General features: G+C 42.9%; 1 protein-coding gene across 2 annotated transcripts in view; it reads left to right on the top strand.

Moving 5' to 3' along the window:
* The window catches only part of DGKH (diacylglycerol kinase eta), a 297,736-nt gene that overhangs the window by 254,008 nt on the left and 17,548 nt on the right, over positions 1–26,180 (top strand). The window contains exons 23-30 of one of the 2 annotated variants that reach the window (XM_074988410.1): positions 2,281–2,394; positions 2,673–2,807; positions 13,228–13,394; positions 13,921–14,026; positions 15,881–15,973; positions 20,037–20,156; positions 20,282–20,390; positions 22,103–22,233. In XM_074988410.1, coding sequence (XP_074844511.1) covers positions 2,281–2,394; positions 2,673–2,807; positions 13,228–13,394; positions 13,921–14,026; positions 15,881–15,973; positions 20,037–20,156; positions 20,282–20,390; positions 22,103–22,233 — 975 coding nt within the window. The remainder of the gene's footprint in view (positions 1–2,280; positions 2,395–2,672; positions 2,808–13,227; positions 13,395–13,920; positions 14,027–15,880; positions 15,974–20,036; positions 20,157–20,281; positions 20,391–22,102; positions 22,234–26,180) is intronic. The other variant, XM_074988416.1, reaches the window with a different exon arrangement.

The following is a 26,180-nucleotide window of genomic DNA, read 5'->3' as shown; positions in this document are numbered from 1 at the left end:
GTATATGTGGAGTTATCCCAGGGAGTTTGTTAGTTGAGAATGGGCAGTGAGGATTACAAGCAAAGCCTGGTGGGGAGGAAAGGGCAGGAGGGAAAGGGTGGGGGCGATCCTAATTCTAAAATTTGAATTCTTACAAGTCTATTTTTTTCTTAAAAAAGCACAGAACAGAAATTTTGTGCAAGTAAATTATACATACAAATAAACCAGAATGTAACAGTATCCATCCCTGCACCAAAGACAAAACAGTAGCTGAACTGGCTTTGTAAGCAAGCAAAGGGAATGGAATTCAACCCAGCTTGTGAGGAGGCTGTCATCCGGCTGCTGGAAAGATGGAAAAGTGGTATCCTGGAATACCTGTGGTCCACTGGTTACAAGCAAAGGGCAAACTGAGTGCCTTTCAAATGCAGGAGTATGGCAGCTGTGTTATTGAGTGTAGGCATTGCATTCCTCATCATTAAAATGAGGTCCAAAAAGGCATCCTCCTCAGGTCACATTGAATGGAGGATGCCATTTTGTTGAACATCACCAAAAAGGCATAGCACATGGATCAGCATTCACATTACAGAATACATACTGTCACAAAGAAATTGAAGTAAACTAAAGTAGACAGAGAACATTGCATATTAAGACAGCAGTATCTAGTCATCACCTTTCAATTTAAATTGAAAAAACAGAAATAAGACAGACTCATTCAGTTAAAGAGGAGTCCAAAAGATTCACCAAATTAACGAGTATTAAAAAAAGCTTAATGTCTCACATTGAATTACTTGATGTCTCTAAAGGGTGTTTCTTCTGTTAATTCATCCTACATAGTATCTTGATTTTTCTTTTGAAAGGTGGTGGTCCAGTTTGTAGCACAGAGCAGAAAAGTTAAAGCCTCACAGGTTACTGTTCCATGCTTTGGAGCAAGCATAGTAATTTCATGCCTGCTTTTTTAAAAAATTCAGGGGTACAGGAAATGCTTTAATTTTTTTTCTTTAAGGTAAATAAGCTGAAACTGGACTTATCAAAATTTATTAGAAACAGAAAGAGAAGCACATGGCAAAATATAACCCTTTGTTCTATATTCATGTAAGACATTTGCATGCCACTGGGGGTTATATAATATATCTTGAGGGGAGAGGAAGAGAGAAATTTTATTTTAGGGCACTGCCAAGCTAAGATGAAACAATTGCTTTTAGTGTTAGGTTCTGGTCCTGCAAAGACTCAATTCACATGCGTAACTTCTGTGCTTTGTGATCAGTTCCACTGAAGTCAACAGACATGTACTTAAGTCTTGGCTGCACTGAGCCATTAATTTAGTACAAAAACAGGAAGTTCAATCAAAGTTTACATTTTCACAATAGATGAATTTTATGGTCTAAAATGAGATTCATCTTTAGCTTTAAATGAAGTGGTGTTGAGACATCATTTACCAATGTAAATTTGAAGACAGTGTAAACAGAATTCTGGACAAAGAAGGATACACAATTGAGCTTAGTTAAATAATAACACTGTCTTTCTTCATTTGAAAGCCCTCTTGGACTTTAGGAATATTGATCAGATGGAGATTAATATAGTTATGTTTGCCACATTAATCTTGACTAATACTTCTCAGTATGTGCTTTTATTCCCGTCACTTATGCTATATATGGACAATAGACTGTGGCTTTTAGTTACTTTAATTGCCATTGTGGTCACCCTTGTTATGGCAGTCCTTTGCTATGTTCAAGTTAGGGTATAATTTATACACACCTGAATCTAGAATTTTAGTTTTCAAATACATTAGTTTTAGTATTTAACTACTTAAAGGCCATGTCTACACATGCCCCTCCCTTTTGGATGGGGCATGTTAATGAGGTACTTCAGAACAGGTTACTGAGGCTCTGACATGCATATTTAGCACCTAATTAGCATAATGGCAGCCAGTCACACTTCAAAAGTGCTGCCTTTGTAATGCAAACTGGCTATATAGACGCAAATGGGGAATAAGGGGATTTCAAAGTGTGGCACTTATTTTGAAGGACCCACATCTATGCAGCCAGTCTGTGTTTCAAATGCAACACTTTCAAAGCTTGACTGGTCACCATTATGCTAGTGAGGTGCTGAATATGCATGTCAGCGCCTAATTAACCTGTTCCGAAGTGCCTCATTAGCATGCCCCTTCCAAAAGGGAGAGGCATGTGTAGATATGGCCAAAGTATGCATGGAATTGCATCAGACATAAAAGGAGACAGGATCTGTGTAGATTGCAATCTAAATAAGAGCATAGATACAATAGTAATCTTTTTTTCCTCTCAGATATTTGGGGCACCGTCATTTGATGACAAAATCTTAGAAGTTGTTGCAGTATTTGGCAGCATGCAGATGGCAGTTTCAAGAGTCATCAAATTGCAACACCACAGGATAGCTCAGGTATGAATCTTGTTGGAAAGCAACTAAGATAGCTGGGACAGTGCAGAGAAAAGAGGTAGTTTAGACAGACACTGCATTATACATTAATAAAATGTTGACTTTGTTTTAGTTTTAATGGGTAACAAATCATCATAAAAGATGAATGAAGTATGACAGTGTTTTACCCTCAAGATAAACCTGGATAGAGGCCACAGCTGCTAACAACCAGTCTAGTGCAGATGGACTGCCAGTTTCATTAATTTATTACTCTGTGAAATAAGATGTTTATTCTCTTTCAGTGTCGATCAGTAAAGATCACCATACTTGGAGATGAAGGGGTTCCAGTGCAAGTAGATGGAGAGGCATGGATCCAGCCCCCAGGGGTTATTAAAATTATACATAAAAACAGAGCTCAAATGTTAACACGAGACAGAGTAAGTAACAGAAAGCATTTTATCTTTTGTATGGATTAGTTCATTGGTTTCATTATTACAACAATTTCAATCAGTTATAATAAGAGAAAATAACATGAAATAATAAATAAAAGATTACTACGGATATGGTCTTTCACACAAACAGCTTACCTCAGATCTTTGTCACCTGCTAGAATGTCTGCCCATAACAATAATTCTCTTTTGTTAAGATGAAATCATCAAATAGCCACAAGTAAATATTCTGATTATCTATCTTTACCAATAGTAACATCCCTGCTTTTGATTAGGCATAGAGTATCTGTGATATACTTTTCTCTTTCAGACACTACCTTTGTATTTATCATAAATTGGAAGTTTTAGCTACACTTACATAGGAAATAAGGTATATAATGTGCCTCTTCATGATCTTCACAGTAAGACTACAGGTACTGTCAAATAGTAACAGAACCCACTGCAAACTAGTTCGTCTACAGGGGCTTGTGTACTAGTCTAGCACTCTAGAATCAAGAGTTTAAATGTTCTCAGCTTCCCCAAACTTCCTGAGTGGATGCTGAAATCAGTTCTTTACCTTCACCATGACTTACGTTGTGATAGCTACTTTGCCATTTAAACAAGTTTATTCTTCTTCGAGTGATTTATCATGTGCATTCCAAACTAAGGGTGTGCTGTGTAAGGACCCTCTTTGGTAGAGTTAATACACATTGTAGTACAAGCTTGCTATATGAAGCAGAAGAGAAGCACCTTAATTATGTATTTAAGTCAAATGGTTATTCAATGAATTTTATTAGAAGGTGTTTATATAAAAATCAAAAACCTATAACCATGGAATCTCCAGTTAAAAGAATAGGATTACCCTACATTAAAAATGTCTCTGAGATTACATCAAGGTTACTAGAGCCATTTGGGATTAAAGTTGCACACAGACCGACAAATACATTGAGGAACATCTTATCTAAACCAAAAGACTCAGTTGAACATGCTTGTAAAACTAGCGTGATTTATAAGATCCAATGCTCAAATTGTTCCAAACATTATGTTGGACAAACCATAAGGAAGTTAAGTACACATATATACAAACATCAAATGGCTGTAAAACGGCATGATCCCTTATCATTGGTTTCATTGCATGAAGATAACACCAGCCATATATTTGACTTTAATAATGTGAAGGTGATAGGACAAGTTGGATCTAGGCAGGGAAGAGAATTTTTGAAGGCGTGATTTTCTGGAAATGATGCAATTAACCGGCATATTAACTTGGACCCAGTGTTTGAACCCATGAGATCAACAGATAATAGAAGAACAATTAATGAGAACGTGGTCATTGGCAATATGTTTAAATTGGAAGGCATGAGTAACCAATGAAGAACTAATCATTGATTAGGACTATGTAAAAAGGACTATATAAAGACCAGTTTTAGTGTATCTCTCACTAGGCACTGATGATGTTACTTTGTTTAGTAATGAAAAGTTTGTAATTAAAATTGTTAAGCTAGTCGAACATTTGAATATTAAATGGGGTTATGGGCTGGTGCATGCCCAGTTGACGGGAAGCTTTTTGCCCTAGCCAGTAGCCATCGGGTTGGAGTGGCATCAATATGGCAACCAATATATGCACCACCCACCCTGCCCCCTGCTCAGTTCCTTCTCACAGTGCTGTCCATTGCTGGATCTCTCTTCTGTCTCTCTCTTTATAGTCATTAGCTGTTAGCCTTTGTTTATAGTGTAAATAGTTTGTAGTTTGTTGAAAATAGTTCATAGTGTTTGGTAGTTAACTGTTCTATTGTTATGAGAGCTGAGGCAGGAGTTTCTGCCCCTCTTGGCACCTCTGTGCCCAGAGTTGCCTGGCTCTCCAGGTTTTAAAAACGGCTCTAAACGTGGCAAGCGGATGCCCAAAAGTGATCCACACCAGACTTGTCTGAGCTATCTGGGTGAGGGGCATCTTGGAGATCGTTGCTCCATTTGCAAAATTTTAAAACCCAGGACTCCGAAAGACAGAGCACAGCAACTTAAAGTCCCGCTCATGGAGGTAGCCCTACAACCAGACGTGGCCCCACCGGGGACTTGTGGTGGAGCCTCATTGGTGCAGAGTGCACCAGCGCCATCGCAGGGTTCGGCACCATCCAAAGACTCGGCACCGTGAACAGGTGCAGGCACCTAGCGCTGCAAGGCACCATAAGAGCCAGTCCCTTGTTCCTCGGAAGAAAAAGAGTCATGATAGGGGCCGGTCCCCTTTGGGGGCAAAGCACTTGGCTGGCCCCAAGAAGTCTGCTCTGCTGTGCTGTGGACTAGAGTACGAGGCACGTGCATTGACACCGGTGCAAGGCAGGAGCCCACGCTGACCTGGGCTGCCCTTGATGCCAGAGGCATTTAGTGTGGCACGGGGCTTGCTACAGATCGTAGTGCTGGGCCCATCACTGATGGAGGGAACTATGTCCATGCATGAGGGGCTGCCCACGGGGCCAACGCCAACCCAGGGTGCCACACAGACCCCTTCTCTGTTGACATCGTCGACATCTTTTGTAGTGCCGAAGCACTTTCATCAGCCTAGGACATCGACGACAGCTCCATTTCACATACATTATTCAGCGGCAGTGGCACAGGTGCCAGTCCAGCAGGGGTTGGTGCAAGTATCGGAACCTATGGTGCCTCCATGGTCTTCTGCATTGGAGTCGGTGTTGGAATTGAACTCCTATTACTCCATCTCAGTGCAGTGTGGGAGTACATGGACATCGCACTGCAGCTGTTGTAGGCACCAGAGCCAGTGCTCAGGCAATAACAGGTGGCCACTGACCATACAGGGAGCAACACAGTGGCCTTTTCAGACCCCTTGAGCATTTCATGAAATGCAGGGGCAGTCTGTAGGATTCCCATCTAGGGTGCTGGGAGCCCCCCAGGTGCTGCACTCGGCATCCTCAGCGTTGCTGGGCACACCTCCACTGGAATAGCTGCAGGATCTGCCCTGCAGGTTGGAGGCTTCCTCATTGGCTCATGTGATATCACTGCTCCCAACATCATTGGCACTGGTGGAGGCACTGTCTCCGCTGTTATGGGCACGATCTTCATCAGCTCCTACAATGCCTACAATACTGTCAGTTCCCTGTCTTGCTTTTCAGAGCTGGTTTTTCCCGAGGCCAAGCCAGAGTTTCCACAGTGGTGACAGAAAACAAATTCATATCCTGGGTACCACTGCAGGTGGCATTGGATGCGGTGGATGCAGCTACCTGGGTTATGGCCTCAGGGGTGGCTATGTGTAGGGGGACATGGCTACAAATGTCCAGCCTCCCAAATGACGTCCAACAGACCATATCGGACCTTCACTTCAAAGGCCCTTCATTGTTTTTGGAAAAGACCAATAAAAGGTTTCACAGCCTGAAAGATTTGACAGCCACTTTATGGTCATTGGGCCTTCACACTCCATCGACCCAATGCAGGTGCTTCACCACTCAACCTTCTGTTAGACAATCCCCCGCAACAGCAAATAGCTACTAAAAGGAGGAGGAACTGCCTGAGCAGAAGTTGCCCTGGCAATCAGACCCAAGGACAGGGTCATCAAAAGCACCCACCAAGGCTGAAAGAAGTGTTTTGATGATGTGGTCGGGAGTGGTACAACCAATTTCCATGGCAGTTCCAGCATGTCCCTTATTCTCCTTCCACCTACCCCCTTTATACCCTGCTTGGTTCAACATAGCTTCAGATGGATGGGTCCTACACATGGTAGAAAGGGTGTATGCCATCCAATTTTCTTCCTACTCCCACTCCCACCCTCCTTCCCCATCCCTCGTCAGGGACCTTCTGATAGAGTCTGCTCAGGCAGGAGATGCAATCTCTTCTCCAAAGGGAAGAGGAGGTCCTGTATTCGTTTCAGGGGCAGAGGGTTTATTTCCGATATTTCCTAATTCCAAAGTCAAAATTGGGGTTTAAGACCCATACTGGAAATACGAGACCTGAACAAGTTTGTAAAAAATACAAGGTTTTATATGATATCCTTGGGTCTCATTATTCCAATGTTGGAACAGGGGGATTGGTTTGCCACTCTTGACTTACAAGACGCATGTTCTCACATAGCAATTCATCCTCCTCACAAGAGGTTTCTTCAGTTTGTGGCAGATGGGGTTCATTATAAGTTCACAGTCCTCCCGTTCAGTTCTTCCTCTGCCCCAAGGGTCATTACCAAATGCATGGCGGTGGTGGCGGCCTTCTTACACAAGCATGGGGTACAGCAGTTCCCGTACCTGGACAACTGGTTGGTCAAAGGCCGTTTGCAGGACCAAGAGCACCAGCACATGCAGCTGATCCACCAAATGTTTGTCAGTCTCGGCCTCTTGGTTAATGGGGCAAAGTCAGTTTTGGTTCCCAGTCAGACAGTGGAGTTCATGGGGGTTCTCCTGGATGGGGTGCGCGCCAGGGCCTTCTTGCCAGACAACAGGTTTCAGGCCATCGTGTCTCTTATCCACAATATGATCAGGTTCCCCACCACAAATGCCGGGTGCTGCATGAGGTTGCTGGGTCACATGACAGCATGCACATTTGTCGTCCAGTATGCTAGACTCTGGATGTGCCCTCTTCTGCTGTGGCTTGCCTTGGTGTACTGTCCCATCAGAGACAGCATAGATTTGTTGGTAATCTAGACACCACAAATGTTGTCAACCCTGCACTGGTGGCTAGATTCATAAATGGTTTGCGCAGGAGTTCTCTTCATCCCCCTGCAGCCTTCTCTCTCCCTGGTATTGGACGCCTCGGACCTGGGGTTTCATATGATATCCTTGGATCTCAACCTGGTGTGGGGGGGTGCACATTTGGGGGGACATGAAACTCAGGCTCTGTGGAAAGCAGACCTCCAGCTCCACATAAAAGTTCAGACGCTCAGAGCTATCAGGTTCACATGTGAAGTGTTTCAGGACAGTTTAGCAGGACATTGTATGTCAGTGAGCACAGACAATTCAACAGCAATGTACTGTATAAACAAATGGGGGTGCATGCTCCTCTCCCCTGCATCACAAGGCTCTCAGGCTCTAGGAGTTTTGCATTCACCATCAGATTCCTTCTAAAGGCCTGTTACCTCCTGGGAGTCCCTAGCTCACTGGAAGACCATCTCGGTTGTTACAGATGTGCTGCACTCAATTTTCCAAAAGCGGGGGCATCCCCATGTGTGAAGTGCCACATGTTTTGTTCTTACCAGAACTGGATCCTGGGCAGATGTGTGAGTTCCGATACTATGCACATTCCTTCCAATTTTGCTTGTCCGCAGGGTCCTACTCAAAATTCGGTCAGATCAGGTATCTGTCATCCTGGTGGTCCCAGTGTGGGCCTGGTAGCACTGGTACTTGGTCCTCCTGGAAACATCAGTTTGCAAACCAATGACACCCCCATCATTCCTGGCCCTGTTGAAGCAGGAGGAGGGGCGACTGCAGCACCCCAACCTTCCCTCCCTGCACATCACAGTTTGGAGGCTCCATGGTTGAAGGCCATGGAGCTCTCATGCTCGTGGCCTGTGAGGGAGGTGTTGTTGAACAGTAGGAAACCTTCCACAAAGGCGGCCCATGTGGCCAAGTGAAAAACGTTCTGTATTTGGGTATCTCAGAGGGGACTGTCTCCGTTATAAGCCTCGATACTGGTGATTTTGGACTACTTGTGATATTTAAATCAGGAAGGAAAGTCATTATCAAATGTCATTACTCCATCAAAGTACATTTGGGAGCCATTTCAGCCTTTCACCCCAGCCCTGGGATATCCTTAGTTTTCTCAGACTCAGTGGTTAAAAGATTTATGAAAGGGGTGGGGAGGGTCAAACTGCAGGTGTGGGCCCCTTCACCCATCTGGGATCTTAATCTGGTGTTGTCAAAACTTATGCGGGCCCCCTTGAAATCCCTTGCTTCTTGTTCTCTGCTGTTTCTAAGTTACAAAACAGCATGTCTGGTGGCCATTACCTCAGCCAGGAGGGTATCTGAGTTGAGGGCACAGTGGACCCACTTTATATGGTGTTCCTCAGGGACGAAGTCAGACTAAGATCCCATCTGGCCTTCTTAATGAAGGTGGTCTCCTCTTTCCATGTCAATCAGGGTATTTCCTTGCCGTTTTTTTACCCAAAACCTCATCCCTCTTCCAGAAACAGAGTTTACATACCTTGCATATTCGAATGGCCAAACCCTTTAGGAAGTCACAGCAGCTGTTTGTAGTTGTGGCAGATAGAATGCGGGGCCTCCCAGTCTCCTCCCAGCGGATCTCCTCCTGGATAGTGACTTGCATTAAAGAATGCTATAGGCTGGTGGGGGTTCCCCTCCCCCAATTAGGACTCACTCTGCTTGAGCACACACGTTCTTTGCAGCATATTTAGCCCATGTCCCTATCCAGGGCATCTACAGAGTGGCCACCTGATCCTCGGTTCACACATTTACGGCCCATTATGCACTGACACCGCATGCTAGGGAGGTGGGCAGGACTGTCTTACATTCCTTCCAGGGCTCTGACCCCACCTTCTAGATATTTTGCTTGTATTCACCCAATTTGGAATGCACATGAGCAATCACTTGGAGAGGAAACAATAGTTACCTGTTCTGTAACTAGTGTTCTTCAAGATGTGTTGTTCATGTCCATTCCAAAGCCCACCCACCTTCCCTCTGTCGGTATAGCCAGCAAGCGGGAACTGAGCTGGGGCAGGGCAAGCGGTGCATATATTTTGGTTGCTGTATTGGCATCACACCAAGGGGCACCACTCTGATCCAATGGCTACTGGCTAGGGCCAAAAACTTTCCAGCAACAGGCATGCGCCCGCGCACACACCCAGTTTGGAATGGACATGGGGAACACATCTCGAAGAACACCAGTTACAGAAAGGGTAACTGTCTTTCAGGGCTTTTTCATGTTTGCACTCTGCATAACTATTAGGTTCTCTGGCTGCGTCTACACGTGCACGCTACTTCGAAGTAGCGGCACCAACTTCGAAATAGCGCCCGTCACGTCTACACGCGTCGGGCGCTATTTCGAAGTTAACTTCGACGTTAGGCGGCGAGACGTCGAAGCCGCTAACCTCATGAGGAGATAGGAATAGCGCCCTACTTCGACGTTCAACGTCGAAGTAGGGACAGTGTAGACGATCCGCGTCCCGCAACGTCGAAATTGCTGGGTCCTCCATGGCGGCCATCAGCTGGGGGGTTGAGAGATGCTCTCTCTCCAGCCCCTGCGGGGCTCTATGGTCACCGTGGGCAGCAGCCCTTAGCCCAGGGCTTCTGGCTGCTTCTGCGGCAGCTGGGGATCTATGCTGCAGGCACAGGGTCTGCAACCAGTTGTCAGCTCTGTGTATCTTGTGTTGTTTAGTGCAACTGTGTCTGGGAGGGGCCCTTTAAGGGAGCGGCTTGCTGTCGAGTCCGCCCTGTGACCCTGTCTGCAGCTGTGCCTGGCATCCCTATTTCGATGTGTGCTACTTTGACGTGTAGACGTTCCCTCGCTGCGCCTATTTCGATGTTGGGCTGAGCAACGTCGAAGTTGAACATCGACGTTGCCGGCCCTGGAGGACGTGTAGACGTTATTCATCGAAATAGCCTATTTCGATGTCGCAACATCGAAATAAGCTATTTCGATGTTGGCTGCACGTGTAGACGTAGCCTCTGAGTCCTCACCTGTTTAGAGTGCACTTAATTTTGGAGTAAGCCCCACTGAATTTGCTGTTACTTCTGTCTTTTGAGAAAACAAGTATCAGATGGGGTTCCCTTGGAAAAGCTGAGTTATGCTGAAGTAAAATAAGGAATCAACATTGTGGTCAGTGGCCACAATGGTTCAAAATAACAGGCAAGTATTCTGTAATATAAAAAGCAAAAAATTACACTGAGTGACAAAGAGCAGCTCTGGACCCTTCTTCAAGCCTTGCTCATATCTCTTTGACTGTGGCCACACTTGGCCAAAACTTCAAAATGGCCATGCAAATGGCCATTTCGAAGATTACTAATGAGGCGCTGAACTGAATATTCAGCGCCTCATTAGCATTAGGACACTTCCGGCCATGGTGCTTTGAAAGTGCTGCTTTCGAATGGGTGCGGCTTGGCGTGGCTACACGGAGGGTCCTTTTCAAAAGGACTCCGCACCTTTCAAAATCCCCTTATTCCGTTCTGCTGAGATGAATAAGGGGATTTCAAAAGTGCAGGGTCCTTTTGAAAGGACCCCCGTGTAGCCGTGCTGAGCTGCAAGCATTCAAAAGCAGCACTTTCAAGTGGTGCATGACTGCTGGAAAGTTGTACCCTAGCTGCTACCCATTGGATCAGCTGTGGAGCTTCTTGGAGTGGTACCAGTGCAGAACCCTAGATATGTGGGGAGGGACAGCTCAGTGGTTTGAGCATTGGCTTGCTAAACTGAGGATTGTGAGCTCAGTCTTTGAGGGCCTCATTTAAGGATCTGGGGCAAATAGATTAAAATTAAAAAGATGTTAGGGATGGTGATAGATCTTGCTGTGAATGCAGGGGACTGGATTCCATGATTTCTCAAGGTCACTTCCAGCTCTATGAGAGAGGTATAGCTCCATATTTATGACTCTGCCAACCTGACCATCTCTCAGTTCCTCCTTACTGCTTGTTTGGATTGTTGGTACTGTAGCTGAGTATTTGCTGCTACACCATGCTTCCCTAGCTCTTTATTGTGTAAATAGTCATAAATAGTTCTTTAGCATAGCCATTATTCTGTAGCTAGTTAGTGTTAGGCAGTCAGTGAATGAAAAAGGGTTTCCCTTTTTTTCTCAAGTCCCCTCTGGGACTGGAGCATGAACAAGTCCCAGGGCTTCTAGAAGTGCAGCCCCTTGCTTGAAGTCTGTGCTGACAAGCAACCCCCACAACTCCTGCCTTCATTGTTTGGGGGAAGCTCATCATGCTGATAAGGGCCCAATTTGCGAGGCTCTTAAACCCCAGTCTCACAAGGAGCATGACTTTCAGCTCCATCAGCTCTTCATGGAATTGGCACTTCAACCTCTGTGGCAGAAACTGTGCCCTGCTCCTTCCCCACTGTCAAAGTAGCCGGGAACAGAGGAATGGCTGGTTCAGCAGGGTCATATATAGGGCTCTACAGCCAACCTGATGGGTAGCAGCTAAGGTAAAACTTTCCATCAGTCATGCATCTAGTGCGCACACACCTAACTGGACTACATATAAGTAACATATCTTGAAGAACAACAGTTAAAATGGTGAGTAACTTTTTTTTCTCTTTGCTGCAGCTTTCTGTACTGCAGGGGTGAGCAAACTTTTTATGTCGGGCCCCACTTTTCATCCCTGCAATTAGCAGGACCCCACAACCTGTGTAATGTAATCCAAATCAAAGGGAATGTTTGTTATGTTCATAGGGAAAAAAAACCTTTCAGCATGTGTAAGAAAATAAGTATGTACAGGTTGAACCTCTATCATTCAGCACACTCAGGACCTGTCCAGTGCCAGATGAGAGAATTTGCTAGATGACAGGTCAATGTTTTCTAGCACATTACCAGCACATCCATTTCTTACGGGACTCTGAGAAGACACTTAGGGTTAAATTACATCAAAATAACTGCACAGAACACTGAGAGCCAGGACTGGTGGCTGGAAACAAACTTTATGGGACTGTGGGAAACTTGACCACACCCATGATGGTGGTCGTCTGGCTAAATAAAATCATGCCGGATTATGGAGTTTGCTGACCATGAGAATTCTAAATTAGAGAAGTTCAACCTGTAAGATGTAGCAGAGGGGTAGCCATGTTAGTCTATATCTGCAAAAACAACGAGAAGTCCTGTGGCGTAAGCTGTCATGGGCAAAGACTCGCTTCATCAGATGCATGACGAGTATGCATTTGGTAAAGTGAGACTCTGTCCGTGGCAGCTTATGCTCCAATAAATCTGTTAGTTTGCAGAATGTAAGAACTTTATTAATCTGTGTATAAATGTGACTACACATACATAAAAACTGTAACATATTTCAACAGCTGCTGATCATGCTGCATCCCCCCTATGAAATTTCAGACCTCCCCAGGGGGCTTTCCCCCTATTTTGCACATCCTGGTCTTAACTAACTCCTTTGCTATGCTTAGCCAAGATCCACCACTACATAGGCACAGAGCAACACAATCCTATCAAACTTGTGGCTTTTCTTTGCACATGTTACTTTTTAGTCTGCTGAGAAGTAGAAATTAATGTCCCAGAACTTTTAAGAAGCAAGAGCTAATAGTTAGTCTGGACAGACTAGAACCATTCATATATTTTTATGAGACTCTAAGTGCATGTGTAGCATGTTTGTGGTGAAATTCAATTATAACTGTTATTTTTAAAGGATAAATTCAGTATTTTGTTGATAATTTCTAAAAATTAAAAATCCATTTATTTTTAAAAAAATCAATTTTTATTCACCCTTAAAACTTAAATAAAAACCTGCAAGTGCTGTGAGCTAATATATACTACCATTTTCATCAGGCTTTTGAAAATACCCTGAAATCTTGGGAAGACAAACAGAAGTATGATTCCTGCAAGCCTGTCCTCCGATCTCACTTGTACCCTCAGCAGGCTGTTGAATTGGCTACAGAAGAGGAAGTTGCACAAATACAGCTCTGTTCTCAAGCTGCAGAAGAACTTATTACCAGGTACAGTAGAACAAATAGGTTTGATGGGATAGTAGCATACTACCCTAGGTAGAATTATTTACAGAGTTCAGGAGGGTTCTATTTTTTTTTTACTAAATATTTTTGTGATCACTATATCAGTATTGCAAAAGTCTGTTTTATGTGTTACAGCAGATCAGCATATGTTGTTTTCCTCCTTGAAATTTTTGATTGTGTGTTAATAAATCAAAAAAATTCAGTCAAAAATTGAACATTTTCAGAGGTTTTACCAGAAGGTTTTTGATGAAAATCGAGTATTTTCTGCTGAAGCCACAGACTTTTTCCACAGAAATACTTGCTTAGCTGAAAATATAATTTTCTGTGCTTTGTCATGTAAGGTGTTATATGTAAGCTTTGGATAGTTAGAAACAAGGACTCTTGTACAGTTAGTGTAAATGTTCTGTGAAATATTTCTCTTCCATCTGCCATTTTTTTTTATTTCAAGCACCTTTTAACTGGTTATCAAGAAAGTGATGAAGTATCTTTCCTGGTTTTTATATTTTTGTAGAATCTGTGAAGCAGCAAAAATACACAGCTTGTTGGAACAGGAGCTGGCTCATGCCGTCAATGCATGTTCCCATGCATTAAATAAAGCCAATCCAAGGTTTCCTGAGGTAAAGGAACAGCAGAGCCTTATTTAATAACATGTCAGCTATAAGTAACCCTTGTGTGAGACACATCTCTGGATACCCTGTAGTAGTCCAATACTCTCAATCACCAGTTTCCAACAGCTATCATGTTAACTAGTGAGATCATTGATATCCCAGGCGCCTATCCTGCAAACGTGGTTCAAGTGATGAGAGTGACCTAGGTGCAACCACTGAAAGGAACGGGAAGGAAACCAGCAATACCTTTGCTCCTGCCCCCACAGCAGCAGCCTCAGCATTCCTTATGCTAGTAGGGCCACTTAATGGACTCCATAGAGATTCTACTTCAGTGGGTCTGAAAGCAGAGACAGTATCAGCAAAGGTAACCAGAAAGAACTGGAAAGAGGACAAAGACTCCCCTCCCCATGGATTTGGAACATATTGGAGGAAGCCTGACAGCCCTCATTTCACCCTCCTCAGTCGGGAAGAGGAAGGTACTGGTGGGTGGAGAAACGTTGCCTTTTATGGAGACTGGACCTAAGCGGGAGTGAAACATTAAACATACAGGAAATAGATGGGGGAAGGGTGCAAAGGAGGATACAGTGGCATAGCAGATCATACCATTAAAAGCATGATGCAGAATGCTGGAAGATGGACCCAGAACTATACTCAGCTGTAGTTATGCAGGCACACACACACAGATGTAGACACACCTTACTGGTATGTATGGAGGACATGGTATTTCTGAAATCATTTCAGGAGGAGCAGAACTGAGCTCCTTATCTCCCAGCCTCTACAGTTTAAGCCTTTGCAGAATTTGGGCGCTAACATGATTTCACAAACATGAGTTTATCGGTCTAATTTTATCTAACCTAATGTACTCTACTAAAAGTCTCATCATCATGGTATGCAGACCATCCAGTGCAAGTTAAAGTGGCAGCAGATCTGCTCTACTCCTTCAAGGGTTATGTGAACAATCATTAACAATCCTTGATTATAAAGACCCAGAATTTCTCTAGTGGCCTTAGCCAGCTGTAAAGAACGAGTGGCTAGTCACTTGATACTCTAGCACAGGGTGTGTGAAATTTCATAAGCGGGGGATGAGTGCAATCGGCTTGTCTCCTTCCCCATGGCCTCCACTATCACCAAGGGACTGTAGCACAGCACTTCTGGGAGACCACTTGAGTGCTCCCTAATACAGCACAGCAATTAAGTACATGCGTAGTGTTAAGTGTGATTGGAAGCAGGGACATTGTACTCAATGCTCTGCAGAATGAAGCCTGAAGCACCGACAAAGCTTTATAGTGCTACACTAGCTTAATTAGCCTGTAGCTGCTAATATTCCTGACCTTTCACAGTTCTGTAGGTTTGAAGACAGGGAATTGAGGTAAGCCCTAACATATCTGAAATTTCTGTAGGTTTGGATTACATTAGACAGGTTGGGGGGCCCTGCTAATTGCTGGGATGAAAAGTGGGGCCCGCCCTAAATAAGTTTGCTCACACAGTTCTAACACATCTGAGACCTCAGTAAACAAAGTCAGGTGAAAACCCTCTAGCAAACACTGGACATCCTCCTCTTTCCCTCCTCTCCTCATGTCCATACTGGATGCTTACTTAAACTAATACAGTCTACGCTGTCCCTAACTAGACAGGTGACATTCCCACAAGGTTTGGTGGCAGTTTCAGAGATGCATCTGAGATCAGATTTTGGCCCACATACATTGATCTATTTGGTCTGATTGATTCATCTCTGCTTGAGAAATTTATTCTATCTGATTATTTTACGAAAGCTGGCTAAGGTTGCGGTTGTAAATTCAGTGCGCTTGTGCTCACACTTTAACTTACAGTCCTTCATTTGACTGTTCTGTTTTTATTCCCCAGAGTCTCACCAGAAACACTGCCATTGAAATAGCTGTCAATGTGAAAGCACTACATAATGAAACTGAATCACTACTAGTTGGAAGGGTTCCTTTGGTAAGAACATAAAAATAAATGTTTTATTTATTTATTCATAAACATCTTGTGTAACTTCTCCCTCTGTACAATGCAATGAAATACTGTGCCCTAGAACCTATGAAAGGGTGAATCAGAGATGTTATTTTACAACTGTATTGGCAATGGAATAGATTATGAATTGTTCTTCTAGTCCATTGACCTGCAGGAATTAGTTTAAAATATAAAATGTAGTTGGAGATGCATGTCTCCTAGACCTGGAAGGGACCTTGGGAGGTCATCTAGTCCAGTCCCCTGCCCTCTTGATAAGGCCAAGCACCACCCCTGGTATCTATTTGCCCCAGTCCCTAAATGTCCTCCTCAAGGATTGAGCTGACAACCCTAGGTTTAGCTGGCTAGTGCTCAAACCACTGAGCTGTCCTTCCCTCAATTTTAATCTAATGAGCTGCACATCCCATAGAGCTGGAAGGGACCTTAGGCAGTCACTGAGTCCAGTCCCTGCACTCTCTGCAGGACCAAGCACCATCCCTCTTTTTTTGGCCCCAGATCCCTCAATGATTCAGTTCACAACCCTGGGTTTAGCACATCAATGCTCAAACCACTGAGCTAGTTTTATTTCCTAAGTCATTATTAATTAATAATTGTCCAGTAAAGCTTTGTTGGTGTTGAAAGTTATATCTCTTCTTTGGTTGGTTGGTTGGTTGTGGATCTAGAAATAATGAAGTTCTTCAGTAATAGTACATTATGCTCTGGACCTATAGTTAGAAATTGGTATATTGGATATGGCAAGGGGAGGAGGGAAGAAACAGGGTTCTTCGTGCTTTTCTGTCACTTGATACATTAAGATTCTGGAGGAAATGTATTAATATTTTATTACGTACTCTAAGTGTGTGATACTTAAAAATGGATATTGATTGGAATATTTTTCTGTAGGTGGACATGAGTCTGAAAGGAATGGCATTAAGATAAATGCCTTTGCACATCCAGAATAAATGCTACAAATGCTATTTCCCTTATGACTAAAAGTCATTGCCATCTGAAAACTATGTCAGCTGTTCATTTCTAGAAGTATTATCATATCAGGCACATGCTCTGTGTTGTTTACCTTTAGGAAGGGAACTTTAGATAAATGTTTCCAATACTGAGGAAGAAATCTGCTGAGATTTCGAATTCTTGTATGTTAATGGGGAGGCAAAAATACAATATTTGGATTTAAAATTGTTTCAAGAAAGGGGTTTGGTTCAATAATCTTTAGATGGTGATTGTGATGCAATGGATGAAGGGTCGATAGAGTATGTTTAAACGATGAAGTCCTATACACTGAAACCCCTCATTCTTTGAGTTTTTGCTCATGTCCATTCAACATATGTGGGTGTGCTTGCAACATGCACTGTTGCCAGAAAATTTTCCCTTAGCAGTACCTGTAGGGGAGGCGGTCCTGGCCCCCAGGGAGCAGCGTACACATGCCATGCTATGAAAGGTGCCACCAGCCCCCTCAGTTCCTTCTTGCCAAAGAACTCAGACAGTGGGGAAGTTCAATGGACATGAGCAACGTATCTCAAAGAGCACCAGCTATGGAAAATGATAACTGTGCTATATATAGAGATATATCTGTCTCACAGAGCTGGAAGGGACCTCAAGAGGTCACTGAGTCTAATTCCCTGAACTCACAGCAGGACCTATCACCATCCCTGGCAGATTTTTTTTAAATCTGTTTGCCCCAGATCCCTAAATTGCCCCTGAATAATTGAACCACTCCATTTATTGGCTTTAAAAATAGAGCCAGAAGGGACCTCAGGTCATCAAATCCAGGACCTATCAACATCCCTCACAGATATATGAAATCTAACTGGCCCCAGACCCTTGCAAGGCCCCCTCAAGGGTTGAGCTCAGAACCATGGGTTTACAAGTCTAGTACTCTAATAACTAAGCTATCCCTTTTATGCAGGTGTGTGCTTCCATCAGTGCTGAAACAACATTTACGTTGGTCTGATCCATATCTACGGATGCATCTGAAACTTTTGGTTTACTCCCACTTGCAGTCATGCACAATTTCTCTCTCTCCCTGGCAAAGAAGCAGATCTCTTGAGTTTTTCCCTTCTTATCTTTTTTTGTAACCTCTCCAGTTCTTCATCACTCCTCTTTTCTGTTCCCAATGTTCCTGACAGCCATGTAGCTGATGCCAGCATTGCCTGTACTACCTGTGAATCTTTTTTTGGGAGGGAAGCAGGCAGCTGGGACTGTCTCACTACAATAGTTTCTCCTTCCTCATCAAACTTCTCCTCCCCCAGCTGAGGAGGCTTAATGACAAATTCACCAGGCTAATATTGCCATTAGAAACATGAAGATTCTAAGACCTCATGGTCTGTTAGGCATTCAGGGAAGAGGTCTTGCATTAATTTGGTAAATTCTCATATCTCTGCTGAAGTTTCCACATTGATTTCAATGAGAGCAGGATGAAGTGTACCTCTTAGTGTACCTTCTCACCAGAAGTTCAAAACTAACTGATTTTTTCCACTGCAACTACCAGCACTAAAAAGCACTGCCAAGGAGTATATCTTATTCATTAATCAAGTCCCCTCAAAGTAGAGAAGTTTCTGCCCCATTATCCCTCCATGCAGGGAGGACTTGGCCATTCAATGCAACAGACTTTATGTGTTTACTGCCTGGCTTTTTTAGCCAATCGTAGAATAATAGAACTGGAAGGAACCTTGAGAGGTTGTCAAGTCCAGTCACTTGCATTCATGGCAGGACCAAGCACCATCATCCTTGATAGGTGTTTGTCTAAACTGCTTTTAAAAATCTTTAATGATAGAGAATCAACAGTATCTGTAGGCAATTTATTCCAATGTTTAATCCCTCTGACAGCAAGTTTTCCTGGTGTCCAACCTAAACCTCCTTTGCTGTAATTTAAGCACATTCCTTCTTGTATCATCAGAGGTTAAGGAAAATAATTTTTCTCCTTCCTCTTTGTAACACTTTTTTATGTACTTGAATGCTGCTATCATGCCCCCACTGCCTTCTGTTCTATACTAAACAAATGCAATTCTTTCAGTCTTCCCTCATAGAATACAGTGCTCCAGTTGGCCTAACTGGTGCAGAATAGAGTGAAAGAATTACGTCTCGTGTCTTGCTTACACCATTCCTGTTAATACGTCCCAAAATGATGTTTGCTTTTTGTGCAGCCGTGTCAGATTGTTGGCTTAGTTAGCTTGTGGTTCACTATGACCACTGGGTCCCTTTCCACAATACTCCTTCCTAGTGGGGAGGGATAGCTCAGTGTTTTGAGCATTGACCTGCTAAGCCAAGGGTTGTGAGCTCCCTACTTGAGGAGAGTTGTAGTGGTGGGCCAGATCAAATTAAGCCATGGGCCAGATCCAGAGGCTCTCCCCCAACCCCCTGTGGCTTAATTTATTAAAGGGGCATTGAAATCGTGGGAAGGCCTTCAATGGAGAATCCTGGTTATTCCACCCATTCCATTTCTGCTTCTTAAGCAGAGAAGGGCTGTGCATCATGTGAAAATATTTGAAGAAAGTCAGCCTTGGACTTCCTGACACAATAAATAACATTTGTTTTCTCTGAGTCCTGTTTTTTCTCTAAGTTTTCTCCACACCTTTGGTCTTTATTAATTACCTCCCTTGTTTCGTGAAATCATAGTCCAGCAATAAGAGGATACATCCACGAGCTTATAACAGAGTTGGGAAAAAATCAGACTATTAATAGTTCTACATTTGGCCCTGTGCTGACTACCAGTTGTGCTTCTGGACTGATGGAGATAGAAGGCCACACGAGTATGGAATTTCTTTCTTTAAATGTGTTTTCTCAGGGTTTGGTCATCCATTAATTGGGGAGATTCTGCCTTGTGCTGTAAGTCTCCATGAGTAATGGCAGGCACTGATAGGGAGGCACGTACCAAAGTTGTAGTTGTTTCAGTCACTCTTGTATTAAGGACTAACCAAAATATAATCTCCAGTTTGGTGAAATTCATTCACAGGAAATTAAATTTGGTAAGAAACTCCGCATTTGTTTACTTTCAGTATAAGCCAGTCATTAAACATTATTTTTTTGGTTTGTTTATAAATAGCAGTTGGATCCCCCACATGAAGAGCTGCTGTCTGATGCATTACACAGTGTGGAGATTGAATTGAGAAAACTTGCTGAGATTCCATGGCTTTATTATGTTTTCCAACCAAATGATGATGAGGTAGGTCAGATTAATACTCCTAAGTAAACATTTTTTTTCTCAAAACAGTAGCAAATTGGAATTCCGTATCATCAAGCGTAGCAGTTCTAAGGTCTAGTGGCTGTCTCCCATTTCTTTCTGTGCAGGATCCCCCTCTGGATTATGTTAAAAGAAACAACAGAAGTACGGTATTCCGCATAGTGCCCAAGTTTAAAAAGGAGAAGGTCCAAAAGCACAAGAGCAGCCCTCAGCCTGGTATGTGTTTTGACTTTGCAAGAAAGGTCATAACTTTTGGAAGAAAACACAATTTTATATCTTTCGTCACAGCTACAAATAATGTGCTACTCCTAGAGAATAAAATCTGAGTCCCGCTGAAGCCAGGGCGAGTTTTGCTGATTGATTACTTCAGTAGGGTGAGGATTTTATGCAGTATGCTTAGCAGGTGTGTATCAGTAGGAACCCCAAAAGAGTAGGTGAATAGAATAAATATTTTAAAAAATACTTAAGTTATTTTGTCATCTAATTTTGGGATAAAACATCCAATGTGTTTGTTTGGGTGCTTGTATCTAACTAACTCCATGCCAACAAAAGTAATTGACAAACCAGTTCTGTTTCTGTGGGTATGTCTACACTTACCAGGTCGAAGGATCAATCTCCCAGAGTTCAAATTTGCGTGTCTGGTAAAGATGTGTGAAATCAGTTTCTCTGGGGTCCACAGGCAGCCCCCTATACTTCTGTTCTTGCAAGGAGTAAGGGAGGTTGATGGGAGAAATGCTCCCATCTACCTCCCTCAGTGAAGAAAGACAGACCTTACAGTCAACTGCAGATGTGTCAATTCTAGCTATGCAGTTGCCGTAGCTAGAATTGCATATCTGGAATTGACTGTAAGGTCTACTGTAGACCAAGCCTGTATAAAGCACTGATTCCAACTTTTCAGGGTGGGCTAAGAGGCTGCACAGTAGCTTTCATTAACACTGGTTTAACTTAATCAGTTGTCTCTTAAAATCCCAAGTAAGTTTTTACTAGTTAATTATGTACATCAAACACAACGCTTTTCTCATCATTCAGTGGATGAAGTTGAACAAACTCCACTCTCCTCTCTCCCCACTGTTATCTGTGAACATACTGCCTTAATGTTATGCCCTGAAATAACTGGTGTCACAAGAGACTAAAACTGCTCCAGCACCTTGGTCTTTCAGCTGACAGTATGTTACACTGCCCTCAAATGCAAATCAAGCGCCTTACAGTTGGTAATCTGAATTTAGCTTCTCTGTTCACTAATATGTTAAAGCATAAACCATGTTAGAGTACTTCAGTCTGAAGCTAATCAGCATTGAACGAAAGGGAAATCAAGATGGAAAAGAATAGCAGTCAGTAGCATAAAACCTACTTTCTTTGAATAAACTTGGCCTATTAAGACTAATGTGGGCAACTAACCTTAGAGAACAATGTTGACGTAGAGATTTTTAATGACCTGTGCAACTGGTGTGGTTAATAGCATATGTGTTGCCTTAAGTAAGAGCACTAGAGAAACTTCTAAAGTTGGACCTGCATGCTGTGATCGCTATTGGACTACAATATATATGTTGATTTCTACTTTTTAATATTTTAATGTTTTTTTCCTGGCTGCACTACAACCAATAAAGTGTTGTTAATGTATAGTGGACTAAGATGATCAAAAGAGATATATGAGGTTTGATGGCTTTGTTGAGGAACCTGGAGTAAAGCTGAAAGCACGGCTGCAGAGCAAAGAACCCCATCTTTGTTTGGAGACCTTCTCGTGTTTATTGCTCACCTCTAACCTGCATGTAAAAAGATACTCCATTTTTATGGAAATTATACCTTTAACCTTTCCCTTTCCTAGCACGGCGGTTCTACTCTGTTTTCCATTCTCTTTGGCCTAACCTTTGCTTGTAATGCATTTGAGCATGTAGAAATTAAGGGGGTTTTGCTCTTAACTTTGGTAGTTCAAAAATGGGGCACAGATGAAGTTGCTGCTTGGCTGGATCTGCTCAGTTTGGGAGAGTACAAAGAAATCTTCATCAGCCATGACATCCGAGGCTCTGAGCTTTTACACCTGGAAAGGCGAGATCTTAAGGTATTTCCTTTGTGCTACTTTCTGCTCTTGAGAATTTTCTTTGTCAAAAACCAAATCAAGCCTTTCTGCTGTCCTTGCTTCTGTTATGTGCTTGTAGCTTGGCTTATACTGTGCAAAATATGCAGTAAATTTCTACACAGACCTGTGGCCTGAATTCCTTCTATGTTGACCTGTATTTTTAAGCAAAGGATATCAGTAATATTGGATATTATCTTTTCTTATCCTTCATATAGGAAAATGTTTCATTAGGCTCAGGGAAGGCACTGCCATTGTCTTATTTACATCAGTGTGTTATATCGTTAATTTAAAATCTCAGTTTTACCTAGATTTATTAAGGAGGATCAGTGTAAAAGGTTAATTGTTCATAATCAATTTATTAGGCTAGTGATAATTACTTTAAATGTATATAGTGCAAGGTCATTGAGTAAAAATTCATTTAAAGTAATGGATACAGTACTTCAGGGGCCAGTTTGTGAAAGATGAATGAATTATAGTAGTCTTCAGCACTGGTCATTTGCAGGCTTATAAGTTTGTCAGATGTTGAGGTATATCCTTCAGAATAGCTTTTTCTTCTGTGTTTGGTCAGTTTTTAATTGTGTGAAAAAATCAAGCATTCTGTTTTCTTGAGATCAATTATTTAAAATTAAAAATCATTCTTCTTTGCTCAGTTCAAATATATAAGAACTTTGTTTTGGAAGAAGAAACATTTGTGTTTTGAAAAATATTAGGCTGGCATATATGTATGATAGTTACTTTGCACTTTGAAATGGTGATATCTGAGACAGCTGGTCTTTGGCAGGATTTACTTAAGTGCATCCATTATATGTAATAGAAACAGTATCTTTGGGGATTCAGGAAATTACTTTTTCCTGGAATAGAAATAATGGCATCTTCATAATGTGTTTGAGAAATACTCATGCAACAAATTGCAACTTCTCATACTGCATAAACCCAGTGGTTTCAACTTATGCAACAACCTAACATTTTAAATGTAAAATGCAAGTCATTATGTCCAGCCATGTTTGAACGTTGCTGCAGGTCTTGGCTATGTTTCCATGTGAATGTCCATAAGGATATTCCATTAAATTGTGCAAAAATTGTTCCCATAGTTTGCAATACTTCCTTGTAAGATATGCTGATGTTGTGTGTCTGCCATGGGAGGAATACCATTGACAAAGGTAGCTGTGTTTTTGTAAAATACTGAGAGTTGTGCGATACACGTTACTGATCCTTCTGTTTTATCCTACATCAGTGATGCCCTGAGCCTCTCTGTAACCGCGTTAAATGCTTCCATTGCGGCCTCACAGAGCCCAAACAGGCAAGAGCCCTGAAACAGAAAATTATCCAAATGTTACCTCACAGACAACATTCCAGTCTCTGATGTAACTACCCATTGTCCAACTATACTGAAAGGAGAACTGGAGACCTAGATATGGATTTAAGCAAGCTGCAGCTTTAGTATTAAATGGGACTACCCAGCAAATGAAAATGTACAGTACAGGCAATTCTATGGGTCCTCTGTCAGTCCCCCTTCATTTTCCATCAAGAGGCCTCAGCGAACCCCTGCTTGGATCTTAGCACCCGTACACACTACCCCAGAGGTGAGAGATAATGTGAGCTCTGAGAAGTGGGGAGTTGGTTGTCTGCCAAAGGAATCTCTGGTCTGAACTTGACCCAGCTGCCCATTCTGTTCTTTTAACTGGCACCTCCTTTTTAAATCCTTTGCCAACCCATTTATCTGGTCACTGGATGCCTTTTCAGTGGAGCACTTGCAAAGGATATCTTACAGACTATGTTGCAATAGATAGCCCAATACCTTTTGCTCCTCCCAGCAAAATAGATCCTCCCAGACACCTACTGTGGGGAAGAAAAAAAAAATTTTTTTTTTCACTGAAACCAATTTAGTGGTGAGATAAAAATTCCTTTCTAGTGCCCCTCAAAAGGAGGGACTAGCACAATGCCCACAGTAGGTCCTAACCCAACCTGATATATGCACCTTGACAGAAAGAAGGATGAGTGCTGCCTTGCTTGCTGTATGGTGAAAGTGTGTCTAACACCTGAATTTATCTTTTCTAGATCCTTCTTCACTTAGATTCCAGGGGATGAGTCAGCCTTGCCATGCTGACCGTACCCACCCTTTTTACAGCAGCTTCTGACTGTTCGCTCCCACCCCCTGCCCTTCCCCATAAAGCTAGTTTCCTCCAGCAAGCTCAGACAATGTTCGCACTCCCCCAGCTTCAGGTGCAGCGTGGTCATTTGGAACAGGGACCAGATGATTCCAATGCCAGACAGGAAACTTGGCATCCCAGGTCTGTGGCATTTGCAAAATAAAAAAATAAAAAACCTTGGAATGAAAAACCCAAGAGATCAAAATTATTAGAGTGGACTGGTACTAATCAGCATTGCAGTAAGCAAGGAAGGTCCCTGTGGCCTTGTGTAAGGGTCATTTTGATTGCACAGTCAAGCAACTGAAACTTAACCAAGCAGCTTTCAACTGACTCTTCTTGAAGCTAGATAAAATGATGAATCAGATTGCCAGTGGCCACTGTCCTGGTGCTACAAAAGGTGATAGGTCATGTGCCGTAACCCCAGTATACTGTCAGGTGTGTTTCATATTTTTGCTAAAGTATCTGTGGACCTTCCAGTAAAATGCTTACTGTCACCCAGCAGACCCTTTGGCCAAGAGTATATGGGTTTTATTGTATTCTAGCAGCATATCTGAATAGTTGAGTGAAGCACTCACTTGTCTGTTGCAAACCTTACTGGCATGAATTCTAAATGCAAACAGTCAATTAGAGACAGTTCTTGGCACCTGTGGTCTTGACCAAAGTTGTATGCCTGTGCTACAGTGATGTTGGAAAATATATCCACAAATTTCCCCTGCCATATTTTTCTCCCGTGTTACTACTGAGATGTGAAAACTAAATGAGGTCTTAAATACACATGGAAGTTAGGGTCCACCTACATCCTTTCCTCATGGCAACCCACACATGTACAAAGCTTGCATTGTACTAGATAGCATGGTCTTGATCCCCAACCTGTGCGTAACTGTCTTGTTCCCTAGACTGTCTGGAGTAGATTTACCTCTCACTATATATGACCTATGGGAAATGGCTCCTGTCCATCACCATTTTAAACTGAGCCCTCTGGCCAATGTTCTGATTTTTTCCATGTGTGAAATAAACTTTGTTATGTGCACCAAGGCATGTGTGGATCTGCACCATTGTAGAAACATGCTGGCTGTGGGTGCTCTGCTAATCAGCTGGGCGGCATTTAAACCTTTCTAGGGTGGCTGCTGAAGCACTCAGCTTACAAGGAACACTGCTACCAGCCCACCTTTCTACTCTCAGGAGGTTACTGCAAAACTATAGCACCAGGAAGGCCCTTTGGTGAACCAGATCCCTAGTGCTAAAATGTGACCACTTTCTAATCACCTTTTCCAGGTGGGTTGAAAGTAACTCAACAAGCTTAGGAACCCCTGACACCATTTTTCTCTCTGCCATAGTTGTGTCCTGGACTCGGTTTGTGCCTCTCTGTGAGATCTGTTCAAACTAGAGAACATTGCAAGCAAGCTTCTGCCCTTCATAATGCCCTTTTCTGAGCATCCACTGCCTGATCTTAGCATGGACGTTCCTCCACAAGATCTTTCCCTTCCTGTGCTGGCGCAGGGGAGGAGGGAACTGAAACAGTGCCAATGACACAGGAGCTGGAGAATAAAATCCTGACATCCCAGGAAGCCCCAACAGTCTGCCCTGTCATTGCTTTGCCCTGCAATTTGGTGTGGGAGGAGGAGGGGTCAGGAGAAACAGAGTGGAGGGCAAGGTTGGATTATTGAATTGTTATAAGGCAGCATAACAGGCTCACAGAGCCTGGTAGCTTTGGGCTGCTTTTGAACTCACACACCAGTCAGAGACTTGTGCAAGCACCCATACTCTTCATTGTCCATG

Source organism: Carettochelys insculpta, chromosome 1 (genome assembly GCF_033958435.1).
Source record: "Carettochelys insculpta isolate YL-2023 chromosome 1, ASM3395843v1, whole genome shotgun sequence".
Lineage (NCBI taxonomy): Eukaryota > Metazoa > Chordata > Testudines > Carettochelyidae > Carettochelys > Carettochelys insculpta.
The sequence above is the reverse complement of the archived record's forward strand: the minus strand, read 5'-3'. Positions and strand labels throughout refer to the sequence as shown.